The 18,445-nt window shown below is 43.1% G+C and overlaps 1 protein-coding gene across 2 annotated transcripts in view; it reads right to left on the reverse strand.

The window, feature by feature from the left end:
• Positions 1-2,031: 2,031 nt before the first annotated feature.
• The window catches only part of myl7 (myosin, light chain 7, regulatory), an 18,841-nt gene continuing 2,427 nt past the window's right edge, over positions 2,032-18,445 (reverse strand). The window contains exons 2-7 of one of the 2 annotated variants that reach the window (XM_048618632.1): positions 15,814-15,921; positions 5,616-5,691; positions 5,022-5,126; positions 4,324-4,402; positions 3,523-3,571; positions 2,032-2,235 (exon numbers count right to left, since the gene is read on the reverse strand). In XM_048618632.1, the coding sequence (XP_048474589.1) occupies positions 2,131-2,235; positions 3,523-3,571; positions 4,324-4,402; positions 5,022-5,126; positions 5,616-5,691; positions 15,814-15,921 (522 nt within the window). In that variant the 3' untranslated portion in view covers positions 2,032-2,130. The remainder of the gene's footprint in view (positions 2,236-3,522; positions 3,572-4,323; positions 4,403-5,021; positions 5,127-5,615; positions 5,692-15,813; positions 15,922-18,445) is intronic. The other variant, XM_048618633.1, reaches the window with a different exon arrangement.

Below are 18,445 nucleotides of genomic sequence, written 5' to 3' on the forward strand. Positions count from 1 at the left end.
CTAGGCCCGAAACATCAGCCTTCTTGCTCCTCTGATGCTGCTTGGCCTGCTGTGTTCATCCAGCTCTGCACCTTGTGTACTCTCTGGAAGCAGTCCACTCTCGTAGTTGGAACAGCAACAGGACTTCTCATCCCTGGATGTAGTGCGAGACATTTGTAATGTAATTTTAAAAATAAATTATGCAATATTTTAAGGTGGAACAAGAACTGTTCCCCATTCCTACCACAACAAGGAAATTAGTTCTGTGCTTTTGTGCAGCCTCCAGATCTTGCATTGTCTTTGTGAATTGTGGCACACAGCTGCCACTTTTAAAGTCTGCAGAGATGTAAATCTTCAATCAGCAATGACCAACAGCACTGTCAAATTGCCTTATAACCAGGATTTGCACCTCACAGTTGGACACTGCATGTATTTCACACGCATGATACAATGATTACTGATGACTTCAGTGTGGACTATGAAAATGCTTGATTAATATAATTGCTCCTTGAAGGGCCTCATGTCACTCACAGGTTAAGCCCACATGCTCAGAAAGAAAATAAAACACTCTGCCCACTCCTAGGGTAGTTGCAGCTGTTTTCGATTTTCCTATGTGCATGGGAATGGAAGTCAACACAGGTCATGCTTGAGTCAGATGCTCAGCCTGGCTGTTAAGGGTCCTCCCAACGAAGCAGTGTGCCTTTCTTTAGAGCATTCCCTATTGACTTCAGTACCAAGCTTCCAAATGTTCCCACACACCACTCTGAACGATGCCTTCCTATCAACATGACCCACTGATTCCTGGCCCAACAGCATAGTCATGCCAAACATCGTGCTGCACTGTACAGCTTTTCAAGATATGCAAACCGGAAGACAATTCTATGATAGTGCAACTTCAACCTCATGCTGAAGCAAAGGGAGCAGATTGACTGGGATTCAGGGGTGAATTTCAATCCTGCCAGAAGTTGTCAAAGTCACCGACTGTTAATTTATTCGTTAGGAAGAAGTGAGACAGCAAGAACAGAACCTCGCATGTACATAAGATCTTGAAAAGACACAACTGGGTGTTATTCAAACAAATATTTCACTGAACATGACAGGCTGTCGTAGTGACAACCATCAATGTTCCATTGCTCCTGAAGTAACCCATGTCCTTAAACATTCCCCTTCATTATATGTTGAGTTTCCCTCTCCCTTCACAATTACTTTCCCTTCTCCTACTTTGAATTGCCAGAATTAAATACATCGGTTTCCCTCCAACAGAAGTAGCCCCTGATTAAATACACCCTTCACTTTGGGTGGACAGACCCCAGACTGACTATGATCACAGGAAGTGAAGAATTCGAGTGCCCGAGACCAAAAGTACTCCCCTCCCCCCCACCTCCACACACACACACACACACACACATACACACACACAAATGACGACATTAACTTTATCAAAGACATTGAGTCAATTGATTTTATTGTTGAATCTTTCCATGGAATCGCAGTGACACGACATATTTGAAAATAAAAATGGAGAAACAGCCTGAGGAACCCGAAAGTGCAAACTGAGTGCCAGTTGTTACCGAGGCAAGTTTGCCTGAGTATGATCAAGCCATTGAAAGAAAAGTAGATTTGCTTGGCCAATGATACAGGGTGTTTATTCAGTCAGTCACTGAGTCACGTGGAACAAGAAGATCCCAGCTTCGATACAGTCTGTGCCAAATACCATTCGATGTGCAAGGTTCTGGAGGGAAAAGTCAGACTGGTTCCTGTCTCATTATTATAACATGTCTCCCACTGAAGTGTGCATATGTGTGTGGCCAGGCTCACGCCTCATATCCAGTCAGCATCCACAATCTCAAGAATCATGGACAAAAACCCATAATCATTGAATCATAGGAGTGTATTCCAATGAGAAGCCAACAATTTCACAACAAGAGAAGAAGGTGTCAAAATGGCATGAAATAAACGATTTAATAGTGGCCGTGAGCTAGTACAAGAGTGAGCTTGACAATCTGATATGAGCAGTTGTGCTTAGCTGAACATTGAAGGATAAGTTGTCTATTTTGAGTAGCCATGTTTTATTTAGCACTGATTCACAATGATCATTATCACTGATTTTTCATTGATGACTGCAGAAGCCAGACACCAACAACATTCAAACTAGGCGTCTTCTTTCTCATCTCCATGTGTGATGATATAACACAGTGATTTATAATCAATGTTTCCTGCAACATCAATGGGAGTCACAGCAAACATCTGTTCTACCTGTGGGGAGAAAAGGACAGGAATAGAGATTATTAAAGCAATGAGCATGCAACACCAGATCAGATGGCTGCCAGGGTCACACACATATAGGAAACTAAATAATTTGTTTGGTTTTCAAATGCCCTTGGTACAATAAATTTCTTTTGATGATCATGAATAAATTATAGTTTCATAAAACCACAACAAAGTCCTAAACTCTGTGCTTTCCAACCCTACTTTCCTTATCCCTTTCAATTTCAGGAAATTCTTCATGCCTGACACCCCAGGTTTATTCAGTTTTGGTTAGAGAAACACCAAGTGAACAATTAGTCTTCACCAGTTAGAGAACCAGCGATTGATAGCCCTGTTTCCTAAGAATTAGATAACCACCCAGAGTCACAGAATGCTAACAGCACAGAAGGGAAATATTAGAAGCTCTTGTGGTGTAGGAGTTGTGTACCTATCTGTGAGCCAGGAAGCCCAGGTTCAAGTGATAACATCTCTAACCAGGTTGATTAGAAAATATCTAGACTAGGAATTAAATCTTGACTTTCCCGTCTGTGCGGCTGAGCACAATAATATTCAGAAGGAGAATATTCAGTCCATTGCATCTGTGCTAGCTCTCTGGATGAGCAAGTTTTACTTTGTGCCCCTCACTAGCCTCCTTCTCAGAGCCTCGCACATTGTTTCATCTCAGATCATAATCTTATTGGCTTTGATTGATTGCATCATGCCTTGGTTGAATCTGCCTCCACCATACTCTCAGGTAGTGCCTTCTGGATCCCAAACACCTGCTGCATGCAAAAGTTTCTCCTCATGTCTTCACTGCTTCATTTACCAATTTGTACCCTGCGGTTCCTGATGCTTCCCCCAATGGGAACAGTTTTCCTGATCTACTCTGACAGATCCCTCGTGTTTTGTTATTCCCCCTTTTATTTCTCCTCTCAACCGTCCATCTCCACTTGGGTAAGCGTCAGTCACCAGACAAAGAGTTTAATGCCGTGAAGTTGCTCGGGCAAAGAATTTATATAACTCGGAGTTAGCGGGACAGAGACTTTTACTCCGTGAAGGAGCAATCATCTATGAGACAGCTATACTCAGTAAAAATTTGCATTCCACAAGTTGCTGCCCCACCTTGTGGGCAGTTAATTTTCCCTGGAATAATCCTGTTCCCTGAAGGGTTTAGTTCCACCTCAAGTACAACTGTGCGATGGGTTTGCTTCTTCCCAAAGTCTAACTGAGAAAGCTTTTGAATATGAAGTATCTTAAATGTTTTACATTGTTTACATTTAGACAGCAAAATCTCACCTCATCTGCACTGAATTTATCAGCTTGTGTCATCAGGAGTCTCTTAAATCTATGAAAGCAGGAAGAAAACATACCTAAAGTTAAGGAGCAAGATTTTAATGTTTTTGCCAAATTAGATGATAAATGGATTGAACCTAATGGTATGGAATTATCTTCATTTAATCCATCATTAGTTCAATTGCATGAAATCTAATCAGCCTTTTCTTTATCCTCTGTCAGTGATTTGAACAATGTAGCATGCAGTTCAACAGCACTTTTCACATCTTCAGGATACTACACCATCTTGTGTGTTAGGATCTCTAAGGTCACCAATAAAGATCCTGGCTTTTCGTTTCCAAATTGTCTGAAATTAAATTGCCCAATTGTCAACTTGCAAAAGTTACGTCTTCGGATCATCAGCCCACGCCTCTAGATTACTCAAGTACTAATATAACTTTCTGCAGCTGTACTCCAAAGCATTTTATTCTAAAGCACTGCACACGCAGACAAGTGTAATCATGAACAATACAACATCTGTCTCTACACGGTGTCAGTACTTCCAACTCAAGAGGTGTGAAAAAAACTTGTAGAAGCAAAACATCTAAGAGCATAACCGTCAGAAAAGTAAGCAATTGGCTTGACTGATTTATGTTCACACTGTCAGTATGCAGCCTGTATCAAGAAGCTCTGGTGCTAATCACATTATGTTGAAAATTAAGAAATTTACAGGATGAAGATGTCAGCTGAAATACTAAAAGTACATCCTCATGCAACATTTTCAGGTGACTTCTATCTCACTATTTAAATGACTTTGTAACTCACTCATCCTTCTTGACATGCCCTGTTCCTTGTGGATCAAACAGTTTGAAGGCGTTCACAATAGTTTCTTCTGGGTCAGTCCCTGCCGAGATAAAATAAGCTTCAAACCAATTGCTATTGCTAGCACCGGCATTTGGGCTGGAATAGTTGAAATTATATGATGTGGCATTGAAAGTAGAAAGAAAGACTTGCAGTTACACCCATAAGAACATCTCAAAACACTTCACAGCCAAACAAGTGTTTTTAAAACAGTGCAATAAGTGTTCTGATTCAGGAAATGCAGCAGCCAATTTACACTCAGCACGGTCCCACAAATTTTGTGTTTGAGTGATGTTGGTTGAGATACAAATAACGGTGACATTGCAGGTGAGAACAACGCTGCTTTTCTTAAAAGTAGTGCCATTTAGGTGCACTTGAAAGAGCACAGAGAGTTTCACTTTAACACTTGATTCAAAAGTTGGCATCTCTGATAGTGCACGCTCCCAGTCCTGCATTGGAGTGCCGGCCTCGATTTTGTGCCCAACTACCTGAACTGGAATCAGATTCAACAACCTTCTGACTCAGATGCAAGAGATCTTCCAAATATGGGTTCCATCACCACTGTACCATCAGACATGAAACAATTTGAATTGAGATTCATCACATACATAAATAAGATTATTGAATAACCAATTGCTGTCAGCATGCTGTCTTGTCCTTACCATTCAGTTTTTCTCCAAAGAGACTGAGGAACACTGTAAAGTTCATTGGTCCCTTTCCCTCTTTCAACATCGCTTCCAATTCTTCATCATTGGTATTCAACTTACCTATAAATATTTTCAAACACATTAATATTCATATCATTTTCAAACAGCATTTCCATCTGTTTTTTTGAACAAATGGTTCAGTGTCCTCTTGGAGAAATTGGATTGGTCTGTGGGGTTAGAAACCAGGTAGCATCAGCCATGAAGGCCATTGACCAATTGCAGCACTTTTGCATCAAAGCCTGTCTCTCCAGCCAGGAATATTGAATCCCTGACATCACTCATCTCGGTAAACACTTTGAGACTGACATCACTGGTCAGGACTCCTCTGGTGCAATGATAGAGTGCCTACCCATATCCCAGGAGACCTGGGTTCAAGTCCTACCAGTTCTGGAGGTACGTCCCAACATCTCTGAACAAGTTGATGAGAAAATATCATCATATCTTTTCATAAATGTGTAAAAAATCACATAATGCCTGTAATACTTTGAAACCATTGGACAGCCAATAGCTGGAGATTAGTAGCAAGAACTGGCAGACCAATTCACTTACCCAGCTGCATAAAGGTTTCCCTCAAGTCCTGTTTACTGATGATTCCATCACGGTTTTGATCAATGCAGCCGAAGGCCTGGGGGTACATGACAGAGATTTAGTCAGTAATTGCATTAGCATCACTTATCATGTGATCTTCACCATCCTGAGAATTACCTTTACAATATAGACTACACTGCAAAGATATCTATCACTCCTGTGCTTGAATGTGCCTCAAAAACTATTGCTATAGTAAATACAGTGAATCCTTATCCTACTGAACAAACACAAAGTCCAAACACTTCCACCTTGAATACATTTAACTCTTGTAACACCCTGGTATCACTTGCTCTGCTATTTACAAGAAACCATGGATCAGATTTTTAATTCCAAATCAATTTTAAGTCAGTGGATTTTTATGTCAACCAGGCAAGAAAGCCTTGAACTTATCATCTGTTACATTTGAGAAGTCTGTGTAGAGCATGAAATTGAAATCTGACTGTAAGATCTGGCCATTTCAGAATGAAAACTGTAATTGCAAACAAGACTTCATTTGGATGGTCTTTGTTGACCTTGTGAACAATAGAACCAAAAGATCATGCTGGTCCAACTCCACCATCAGTCACCAGAAATAATGGATCCCAGCACTAATTGAGCACATCAAGTTGATGTTCCCTGATGGTTGCATGACAAGATACCAATGGAGTTGTTAATGAATTACTCTCCTGCAATTAGGCTATGCAGAGCTAGACAACATGAGGAAAATTAGAGTGGTGCACAGCTTTGGGAAACATAGATTCAAAGTCTCTTGTTAGTCCCAGTAGTACGCTTACCACTTACTGTGTAACAAATTTCTCAGATACTGTGTCCAAACATGTTTCCTCTGATTGAAAATAATCTCATGTGCACCTGAAAAAGTCAATGGTAAACACCTTCTTCACCCTCTTTGAGTATGTTTCATAGATTCCCTGGCACTCACTGAAATAATGGCTTCAACATTGACAGAGAGGTGGGGAAGGCCCTGAAGGACTGAGGCACATAATTCCATTTTGCTTTTCTGATAGAGGTGACATTTGGCTCTTGGCAGCTCCACTCAAGCTTTCAGAAGAAGCAGATGTATCTGGACCAGCTCCTCAAAGTCCTAGTCATTATGCCTGAGAAATGTAGTTGTGCTCGCAACTATCATGCAATAAAACCTGTTATCTAAGAACAGTGCCTTTTCGTTACACGCTCTGCAGTGGTGTTTCTTTTGCCACTTTTCATGAGATAGGCTCAAGAAAAGAAGGATTAGTGACAATGAACTATCTCCGAACCCTTCCACAGGACCACACACTGGTAGAGACGACAAAAGCCACAAGGTGCCAGGGGAAGTCATTCATGTGGGAAAATACCATCATTCCAGTCTTCCTTTTTGTGCTGATTAAATATCAGTTACACATTGATCAAGTGGACTTCATTTACACAAGCTGCTAGTTGAGCTTCTGATGTGCAGAACGCAACATTACTTAATACTGTTATATCATGTCCCCTCCAGCAATCTGGAAGGATCCAATGGGAAAACAGTTCCACATGTGTGACTTTGATAGCCACTGGTAAAACATGGTCACTCGCCCAGCAGGCAATGGGTCCTGCCTCATGAGATTGAAAAGGTCAGTCATAGCCTGGTGAAATGAATTCTTCTCTAGCACTGCTTCAGAAATATCTAAGAAAATATTTCTTGGCTGATAGATCTAGTAGACTACTGTTCATCTCCTGTCTTATTCAGCCTATCTGCCGCTTATCTCCAGGTAATTTAGGCAGATACCGATGGTCCTCTTCCTCCAGTTGTTAGCTCATTCAAAGCAGCAGAGCAGAAGCAGCTCCAGGTGAGAAGATACTTATAAGGACAGGGAAGGGGAGAAAATCCAAAAATGCAATCTGGAAGTTTAGAAACCACATGAAACTGCACGACTTTGAACAGCACATGGATTTGAATGAACTGAGTGCCTGTGAGGGAGTGACCCTTCAACTACAAATTTACTGCCATGGAAGTCAGTTTGTAAAACCATTTAACACTAATGAGAGAGACTTTCCAGCCCTTGAATAGCATGGGCCCTGATTAGAAAGTTGGCAAAATTGGGTGAGAAGACCAGTAACTAGCTTCTCACTGTCGAGAACACTAAGTCCCATTTTTCAACTAAATGTTGAACAGCTAGATGAGATTCTCAATCGTGGGCTGCAGAAGGCCGATTTGCATGCATTAACATCCTCATTGTTATGTCTTCTCTCTTTTTTGATATGCAATTACCCATTCTCCCACCCACCAGATAGAAAATGGACGGAGATAATTCAGACATGACGGTCAGAGCGATAACCTGGTGGCTCCAGCTTGCTCCTTCACTGATCCTCCATCCAACACCAACATCTCAGGGCACACTCCATGGGTAGCGACAACAGGCATAGCCAGGCCAGCAGGACCTCCAGGTTCCTGTCAGCAAAGTGGGATTCCAATGACTCAATGTCTGACATGTCCAGAGCAAAGTAAAATGCCTGCACCTGACCATGTGCATGGCTAGGCTTTAAAAATGGCACCAGCACCAGGAATCCTGGGAGGTCCTGGCAGTGGCTGGTACTTCCACCTGTAACAAGTGGGGAAATAGGACCAATGGAGTACCAGGGCATGTGGTGCACAGTTAATGAGGTGAGTCTGGGAAGATAGCACAAGAAAAAGTGTTCAGCCTCACAGAAAGAAACCCTTCACGAAATTTGACAAAAACAAATCTAGGCTAATTCTTGCTAAGTTTTATTCAGCGGTTTTATGGCTGGATGGGAGTCCTGACTTAACGGACTGTGGGTTTGCCAACCCTGCATGATTGGTCTGGAGACTCCAGGAATTAAGGATCAATCTGAGGGACGTTATTGTGTGCGATTAAAGCAAACTACTCAGGAAGCTGGAAGACTCGAAGAACTCGGCAGGTGTGGGGCCATCTGGTGTGATAGAAATAGACTTAACGTTTCGAGTCTGGTATGACTCATTTTCAAAACAAGTTTGTGAAATCCTAAAGGATAAGCATGGTGAAAGTAAAAATGATTTTCTTAATTTGTAATTTTCTTCTAACATTTCTTTTTGTAGAGATATAAAATTATTGAAAATAGGAAACAAATGGCTGCTTGGCAGATACTCAGTTGTGTGATAAGTTTTCTTGCTTTCCAATTGGCATACTGAGGCCTTTTAGAGTCATCAAGTCATAGAGTTATACAGCACAGAAACAGGCCCTCAGTGCAACTCGTACGCACCAACCATATGTTCTAAACTGATCTACTCCCATTTGCCAGCAGTTGGCCCATATCCCTGAAAAGTCATCCTATCCCATACCCATCCAGATGTCTTTGAATGTTCTAATTGAACCTGCTTCTATCACTTCCTCTGGCAGTTCATTCCAAACATGTATCATCCTCTGCATGAAAAGGTTGCCCCTCAGGTCCTTCTTAAATCCTTCCCCTCTCACCTTAAACCTATGCCCTCTAGTTTTGGACTCCCCTACCCTGGGGAAAAGACCATTGCCATTCAGCCGATCTATGCCCTCATGATTTTATAAACCTCAATAAGGTCACTCATCAGCCTCCTACATACCAGGGAAAAAAGTCCCAGTCTATTCAGCCTCTCCCTAGAGCACAAACCCTCCAATCCTGGCCACATCCTTGTAAATCTTCTCTGAACCCTTTCGAGTTTAACAACATCTTTCCTGTAGCAAGGAGACCAGAAATGAATACGCAGTCTTCCAAAAGTGGCCTCACCAATGCTTTGTACACCCGCAACATGACGTCCCAACTCCTATAGTGGTGCACTGACCAATGAAGGCAAGCATGCCAAATGCCCTCTTCACCATCCTATCTACCTGCGACTCCAACTTCAAGGAACAATGCACCAGTTCCCCCTAGGTCTATTTGTTCGGCAACACTCCCACAGCCCAAACATTAACTGTATATAATTCCTGCCCTGGTTTGCCTTATCTGTGGATGTGTTAGCCAAATAGCTGGAATCTGGGGCAAGTCATGTGATTAATTCTCCAGGACGACATATAATCACTGTTGGTAAGCCTAATTGCAGAGTGTTTGCACCACAGTCAGCTTCAGGGTAAAAATGATGGCTGATGAGGTTTCAGCAGTGAATGCAAATCGACTTGACTTTCTTTCCTTCCAATTCAACCAAGCAAGTGTTCAAAATTGGGATATGTCTGTTTCCAAGCGCTTGTCTTTTCTGTAGCACTATATTGTGATAACATTTCGATATGAGTGTATTTTTGACAAACTCCCAGATATTCCATCTAAGGTGGATAAGGGTACAAGATCCTTGGCTTCATTGCATTGCTGAAGAATATTCAAGGAGCCTTCTGAATGAAAGAAATGTTGATATTTAAAGGTTAATACGAAGGAAACATTTTACTGCAGCTTCATCTTGCCACAAGATTTCAAGAGAGCGCAAGGTCATATGACATTTCCCTCCCTGTGATGATGTAGCATGTGTTTCATGGGTTGACTTCTGATAGAAATGCAAAACACAATATTTTTCCTTCACCTGTTAAACACCTCTTCTAAATTGCTTCACTGGCAATAAAGATTGGTAAAGGGTGTTGTCTATAGTCAAAATTACCCACAGTCAGCTGCACGGTTGTTCATGCAGATGTGAAACATAAATATGTAGCTTTCATATAGTTGATCCAGTCAAGAAAGAAGCAAGAAACAAAGGAGAAAGATTGAGATAAATTGGGAATAATAATGGAAAGTGCTGGATAGACAAAGCAGGACCGTGGAGGGACAAACAAATTTAACATTTGGAATCCACTGTAACTCCTCTTCACAACTGAAAGAGGCTGGAAAATAGTGCCCATTCACTAATATCAATTACAGATCAACCGACTCCCAAAGGTACTTTGACTGTAGTTCCTCACACCCCAGTTCACTTCAGGACGTATTTCCATTCTCCCAGTTTCTCCATCTTTGTTGCATCTGTTCCAGTGATGCCACCCTCCATAGATTGCTTTCAACATATTTTCCCTTTTCTTCACCGGAGGATTTGCCTGCGCTATGGGTGACTGGGCTCTCAGCCACGTCAGACTGATTTTCTGCATATCTGTCCTCACCACTCACCACAACCCCCCCCAACCCCGCCAACCCCTGAAAAACAGCAACATTCCCCTTGTCCTCACTTTCCACCCAACAATCTTTGCATTCAAAGGATCAACCTTCACAATTGCCCTACCTTCAGAGGGATGTCCTCACTGTATACATCTTCCCCACCCATCTCTTGTAGGCATGCTGCAGGGACTGTTCTCTCCTAGTCTCTTCCTCTGTCACTTCTAAACTCCTCGCCCTTCTCACCCCTCTCACCCACAACCCTCTTGGCATCTTCACACACCATCACAGAATGTCTAACGTTCAACACTTCCTTTTCCATCCTCACTATCCAAGGCCCCAAACACAACTTCCAAATGAAGGAGTATTTTACTTGAACTTCTTTTAATCTAGTACACTGCATTCACTGCTCACAATGTAGCCTCCTATACACGAAAGAGACCAAACGCAAACTGAGTAACTACTTTGCCAAACACATCCAGTCAGTCTGTGAGAACGACCTCAACCTTCGAGATACCTGCCATTTTAGTACACCATCTCCTTCTCATGCGAACATTTCCATCATTATCCAGACAGTGCTCCAGTGAAAGCCAAACCAAGCTGGAGGAACAGTCCCTAAATTTCCACTGAGGTACTTGACAGCCTTTGAGATGTAATATTGAGTCCAAGGAAGCATGGACACCATCCTACATTTTGATTTGACACCTCGCCCATTCCTAGTGTCTTGTTTGCTCCCTGTAGAGCTGACCTACTTTCTACTATTCACAGCAAACTTTCAACCAATGCCATTGAAACCTATTTCACATCTGTCTCATCAGCAGTATCTTAATACCTGCCTATCTCAGCATTGAATATACTTAATCATCCAGCCTTGACAGCCCTCTGTGGTAAAAAAAAATTCCACGGATTCACTATCCCCCCAGGGAAGAAATTTCTCTTCATCTGTCTTAAATGGTTAGCTCCTGATTCAGATGCTGTCTGCTGGCCTGAGACTTTCCCACAAAGGGAAATAACCTCTCAGCATCTACACTGTCAAGTCTCCTAAAAAATCTTGTGTTTAAATAAAGGTCTTCTCTCATTTTTCTAAATTCCAATGAGTACAAGCCAAACCTGCTCAACCATTTGGAAATCCTTCCATGCTGATGACCAATCTAGTGAACCTTCTATGAATTGCCTCAAATGCTCGCATACCTTTCCTTAGATAAAGGCCCAAAACTGTTCAGTGTTCCAACTGTGGTCTGACAAGTGCCTTATGCAGTTTTAGGAAGACTTCCCTGTCTTTATGTTTCATTCTTTTTGAAGTGAAGACTCCAGTCACTTTCAGACACAACATAGTATGGAGCTGGAGGAACACAGCAGGCCAGACAACATCAGAGGAGCAGGAAAATTGACATTTTGGGTCGGGACCCTTCTTCAGAAATGGGAAGGGGGAAGGGAGCTCAGAAATAAATAGGGAGAGGAGGTGTGGGTATGGGGAAGGTAGGTGGGATGGTGATAGGTGAATGCAGGTAGGGAATGGCAGGGATTGGTCAGTGGGATGGGTGTGGCAGATAGGTGGGGAAGATGGACATTTCCCCAATTCTGAAGAAGGGTCCCGACCCGAAACGTCAACTTTCCTGGTCTTTTGATGCTGCCTGGCCTGCTGTGTTCACTCCTCTGATGCTGCCTGGCCTGCTGTGTTCCTCCAGCTCCACACTGTATTGACTCTGATTACAGCATCTGCAGTTCTTGCTAACTCTAGTGACTGTCCCTTCTACTTTGTCAACAGCATAGAAAACACACTTTTCCGGTCCCCTTCAGTTTCAAAGAAGAGTCACATTGTTCTCAACAGTCTTGTTTCTGATTTACAGCATCCACAGTTCTTTCGGTTTTTAAGGAGGCTGTTGCTGTGTGTAGGGGACTATACAAGCTATTTGTCGAGATTAGAAGCTGCAAGCTGTGAAAAAGACAGGATGACAGTTGTGAAGACTGGGCTACTGTATTTGGAAGGGGTGTATATCCTAAGGCATGGATTGGAATTTCATCATGTGGGAGGGATGTTCAACTACAGTCAGGAATACCCTGGTTCCAAGAGTGGGAAGGAGCATATGACCGCCCATAGCATATTCACTGCATTTGCCAGGGGCTGGTGGGGAGGGGGGTGGGGGTGAGGTGGGTTGAAGGTGTGCAGGTAAAGGGTCATGTAGATGAGCTGAGGGGAGACCTGGAGAGAAGAGAACCCTATGGGGTTTACAAGAAGATCTCGCAGGAAGGTGATCTGGATGTTAGGGGTCTTACCAACACTGGGAGGCAGAGGCTGGAAACCAATGCCTGAACTGTATTTGTTGTCGCCTTCCATTGTCCTGAAATTTGTAAATACACAATGTGAAAGAAAATGGCTGTGATCACACCTTAAATGGGTGGTTAAGTGTCTTGACTTGTGAAGGAAGAGGCTGCAAAACCCATTTAGTTGATGTCCTTTCAAGGGCAAGAGAAGGCAGCTCAGCCAATGGTTCAAACTGGTGTGTCATGAATGACACTGACAGTGGAGTTAATATATACTGGTGAGCACATGGACCTGCAGGCCCCTTCAGCCCTGGCTCCCTGTGTGTTGTATATCTTCCTGCCCCAGACATTGCTGACCACTTCTTTCAGCACATACACTTCACACACAGGGGCCAGGGAAAGAATAGGGATCTTTGACCAAGGGAATGGTGCCAGCAGAATCCATTGCTGAATGTACAACATTCATCATGCTTCCAAATACTCCAACTGACAAGTGCATTCAGCATAGACATCAATCCAAGGTACATCCTGTATGAACATGAAGTAAAGCATCACACTGACACAGTTACATTCAGGGCTACACAGAGAAACAAACAGAGAAAGTATTGTAAAACCCAATAATATTAACAAATGTGAAACTTTAAATGAAATCAACTGTCGCCCTTGCAACCAAACTCACCTCAAATTTTATTTCTTTCCCTCCCGCTACACCTTAGTGTTGATCAAAGGTCTACAGCTGGGATGGAGGGAGCCTGGTCAGCAGTGGGCTCTGTTGTTTGGAAGTTTGGTTGGGTGACCTTGGAGCACGTGTGTCTGGATGCTAGAGACAAGTGGACCCTTCTCACTTGATTATTCAAAGGTCACTGAAGACAGGTAGGGTGGAGGGCCCAGCCATCTCTGAAGTGTCTGGAGAGGAGTCTTCTGAGGGACCTGTGTGTGGTTTCTCCTCTGACTGGGTGCCTTCTGCCACCACACCCTATGTGACGAAGGGACACAGAGTGCACAGTGCCACATGGCCTTCCATCAGCCGGAAGGACCAGTGGCTAGGGCTATAGAGTGCAGGCGTTTGCAAGTTTCCAGCAGAACCTGACAGTGCTAGACCTGGCTCTCCATGGCAGCTGCCAACCTATCCATGGAGGCAAATGGAGGATCGTGTATTTGAGGCAGCTTGGTCTCATTGGACTTCTGCAGCCTCTGGGCTTTGATGGCCATTTCCTCCCACATACCTGTAGGCTGCTCCTGTAGATGAAGTCCCTGATTGCTGACACCACAGCATGCTGCCCTGCCTGGGGCTGAGCAGGTGCCTGGTCTCCAGCAGTCCTCTGACAGCTGGCAGCTGGACATTTGCTGTCACAGGGAGCTACTCAGCAGATTGTGCTCCCACACTTTCTAACCCGAACATTGGCACCAAGGTGTCAATATCTGAGCTGGAGGAAGATGCAGGATGCAGCCTTGCTAATGCATCCTCTGATAACATGGAACTCTCTTCCTCAGAGGTTTAGGGGGCACCTTCTTGCACAGCAGCCCATTTCTCACACGAGTTATGGATTTCTTGACGGTACCTGGAAGGCACAAGGGAGAGTAGGCATGTCAGCCAATGGTTCAAAGTGGTGTGTAATGCTTGACACTGACAGTGGGGTTAATATGAGAATGGCAGTGGACTGAAAAGTGCCTCTTATTTAGTTGGCAGGATATGGAGATGTCTCAGCATCCCTGCAGGAGCAATCCCTGTCTTCTCTTCCAAGGGACAGGATTCTCTCCTTGTAGTGGGCAATGTTGAACACCTCTCAACCCGTCCTGGGTCCATCTTCACCGTTATGAAAGGGCTGTTTTCTCCTGGACTGAGAAAAAGGGACAATTTGAATTAGATGAAAGTGGGTGGCCCAGCTAGTGCTGGGACAAGTTCAAAGGTGGTGAGGTATCCCAGCCAAGTGCGTAGGAAGTGCAGAAGCCATGGGGGTTTGTGGTGTGGGAGGTTGGGGCTGATCAAGAACAAGTGAGAGATGATGTTGCAGGAAATATTGAGAGTGGTTGAGTATGAGCATTGGCAGGACGTGAGTGTAATCGCAGAGACAATGAATGAGAAGGAAGGCTGTGGCACTTACCCTGGCAGAGTGGAGTACATCACTGACCTCCTTGCAGTGCTGCTGGCCATTCCTCCACATGAGTAAGACTGCACTGACCCAGGTGATGATCTCAGATCAGGCTGCCAGGGTCCAGTCGTGTTGTGTCCTCTGCCAGTTCTCCAAGAAGAGGACTCCCTTCCTTTGCACCAACCCATTCACCAGGACCTATGTCCTTGTTAGAGAATCACGATGCTATTTTCCCCTTCTCAGAATGACTGTCCGTCGCCAAGCAGGGCAGCTTTGGAATGCCTGTGCTCATCAGGGCGCAGAGTGAGTTTTTAAATATGTTGCAAGCACCAGGCATGCTTATCTTTCAGCAGATATCCAGTGAGTGTTCCAGGAATAGCGAGTGATAGGTTTGGGCTAGAATCAGGCAAGAGGGTCTCAAAAAGGCATGTGGTTCATGAGGTCTTTTTCAGAAAGTTAATCTCTACAGAGAAATCCATTTCTTCCCATTTATCACATTTGTATTTTGGTAATATTTAGAGGGATAAGCATGTATAATTCTCTGTTATCAACAACTAATTATTGCATCTTGATAGAATATATGTTTTGCTTTGACAATAAACCAGTCGTACTTGTTTACAGAATTTATTGGGCCATCTTAGTAACTAGACAAACTTTTTACATTATGTCGCAACCCAAGGTGTAATGGGACTCAAGCAACAGCCTCAATCATAACAATAATCATAGACAGGACATGGACTCCTCACCTCCTTGAACTCTTGAATTTGAGACTGCTCAAACATGGAGAAGACATTTGAGGAGCTTCGTTGGTTCTGTTTGGATGAAGCTTTCCCTCGAGCTGCTTTCCTGCTTGCCTAAGGTCCAACAAAAAAGACAGGAGCCACGGTATCATAAAGCAACAAACCACAAGTCTGTGTACCTGCTGTAGTTACTTTGTCAGGGAATAAGGTACAAATTCTTGAAAAGCCATTATTTTTATGAGAAGAAAAAGAAGAATCTATAATGACAAAAATGAATGACTGGAAAATATCCTAAGATCAGTTCTATCTGCTGCTGTCTCAATTTAAACAAAGCTTAGATCAAGAAAATGCCATCTGGCACATACAATTCTCTCTGATATGTAATCCTAACTGATATGTAATTCACTTGACCTAAACTTCACTTCACAAACTTTGTCCATCCATTAAAATCTTGAGAGAAAAATCTGCAGAGATACTGTTTCCAGTGGAACTGCAGATCATAAAGGGAGGCAATGGCCTGTGGTATTAACACTGGACTGTTAAATCAAAAGACCCAGGTAATGTTCTCGGGACCTGGGTTCAAATTCCGCCACAGCAGCTGGTGGAATTTGACTTCATTTAATATCTGGAATCAGGAGTCTAATGGTGACCATGAATCCATTGCTGATTGGCGGAAAAACCCATCTGGTTCACTAATGCCCTTCAGGGAAGGAAACTGCCGTCCTTACTTGGTCTGGCCTACATGTGACTCCAGACCTACAGCAATGTGGTTGACTCAAAACTGTACTGATTGGCAATAAATGCTGGCCTAGCCAACAACACCCTCATCGTGTGAACGAATAAAGAATAAAGGAAACGTGCTGCTCTTCATAGCCAATTCTTCCCTTACTTACAATACAGACGTCTCCACATTCTCATCAGTCTCCAATCCATACAAAACATGAGCCATATGCCAAATCTGTCCCCACCAATGATCTACATGAAGTCGTAGAATCCCCACAGCGTGGAAGCAAGCCACTCAACCCATCAAGTCCACAGCAACCGTCTGATGAGCATCCCACCCAGACGCACCCCATCCCTGTAACCCTGCACTTCCCATGGCTAATCCACCTACCCTGCACATCGTTGGACATTCTGGGCAATTTAGCATGGCTAATCCACCCAACCTGTAAAGGTTGGACTGTGGGAGAAGCAACCGGAGGAAACCCACACCAACGGGGGGAGAAGTGCAAACTCCACAGTCCAAAGCTGGAATTGAACCCAGGTAACATGGCACTGTGAGATAGCAATATTAACCACTGAGCCACCATGCCACCCAAGTCACAGCAACTTTTTTCAGCTTATAGTGAAAGCCCCTCATGATGAATCATGTTTTCAATAAGGATTGTTGACAGTGTTGTTAACCACACTGACCAACAGGTGTGACAGAAAGATGCATAATCATACTGTTTGGGTGTTGGATACTATTGAATTGCATATTCATCTGTTCTTTTTCTGTCCTATTATTCCATTTCACTTAACAGCATTAAGTTCTATCTAGCAATCTTGAATCCATCTAGTTAGTTTGTTCTGGTAAATCCAAATGTCATTTTCTTCTCTTATATCTGTCAACTGTTCACAGAATTTAGGGTATAATGACCAAACGTTCCTTCCTTCCATTCACGAATAGTTGGTGTCCATTGTCCTGCATTTTGCCATTGTCAAAGTATATCCATTGTCAATATCTCTAACTCAGTTAGTCTTTGTTATGCTGCATAAAATTTTGTCAATCTATTCTCACCACAGCTGTCAATCACTCCAGTTTACTGTATTTCTGTCTGCCTTTTACATATGACAGTAGGAACTGCAGATGCTGGAGAATCTGAGATAACAAGGTGCAGAGCTGGATGAACACAGCAGGCCAAGCAGCATCAGAGGAGCAGGAAGGCTGATGTTTCGGGCCTAGACCCTCCTTCAGAAAGGTCTAGTCCCGAAACGTCAGCCTTCCTGCTCCTCTGATGCTGCTTGGCCTGCTGTGTTCATCCAGCTCTAACCTTGTTATCTCTGCCTTTTACATATGTTTAATTCTTCTGAGCATACATGTACTGTTCACATTTTATGTGAAGAATTTGTCAACAGCTGTGGAAGTTGGAATGTTTATATGTTAACAGTTAAAGTTTTTTTAAAAATTCCTCAGTTTTGTTCTTAAAAATCAGATGAAATATATAGATTTGTTATTAAGGTAAAATTAAGACGTTATAATCCACTGTACAAATAAAAACGATTCAACTCTCAAAATGACAAAACTATTGCCACAACTGTTGTGTGGTGTCGCGTGGAGAGTCTGGCAGTATTTTTATGATCATTCACTGCTGAGGGTATAAAGATCTCACACTCCATCTTACCTCAGATCATTTGAAGCATGCTCCTCAACTGGAAGCATGCTCCTCTGTCCTGAAATAATAGCTTTATCTTAGCTCAGACAGTTTCGTGTTTGAGGAATATAAGGCTAGTGTAAAATGTTTAATTGTAATAAATATCTTTCGGACTGCTTAATACCATGATATTCATGAGATAGTAGGAACTGCAGATGCTGGAGAATCTGAGATAACAAGGTGTAGAGCTGGATGAACACAGCAGGCCAAGCAGCATCAGGGGC

This window comes from Rhincodon typus, chromosome 40 (assembly GCF_021869965.1).
Source record: "Rhincodon typus isolate 14 chromosome 40, sRhiTyp1.1, whole genome shotgun sequence".
NCBI classification, from domain to species: domain Eukaryota; kingdom Metazoa; phylum Chordata; class Chondrichthyes; order Orectolobiformes; family Rhincodontidae; genus Rhincodon; species Rhincodon typus.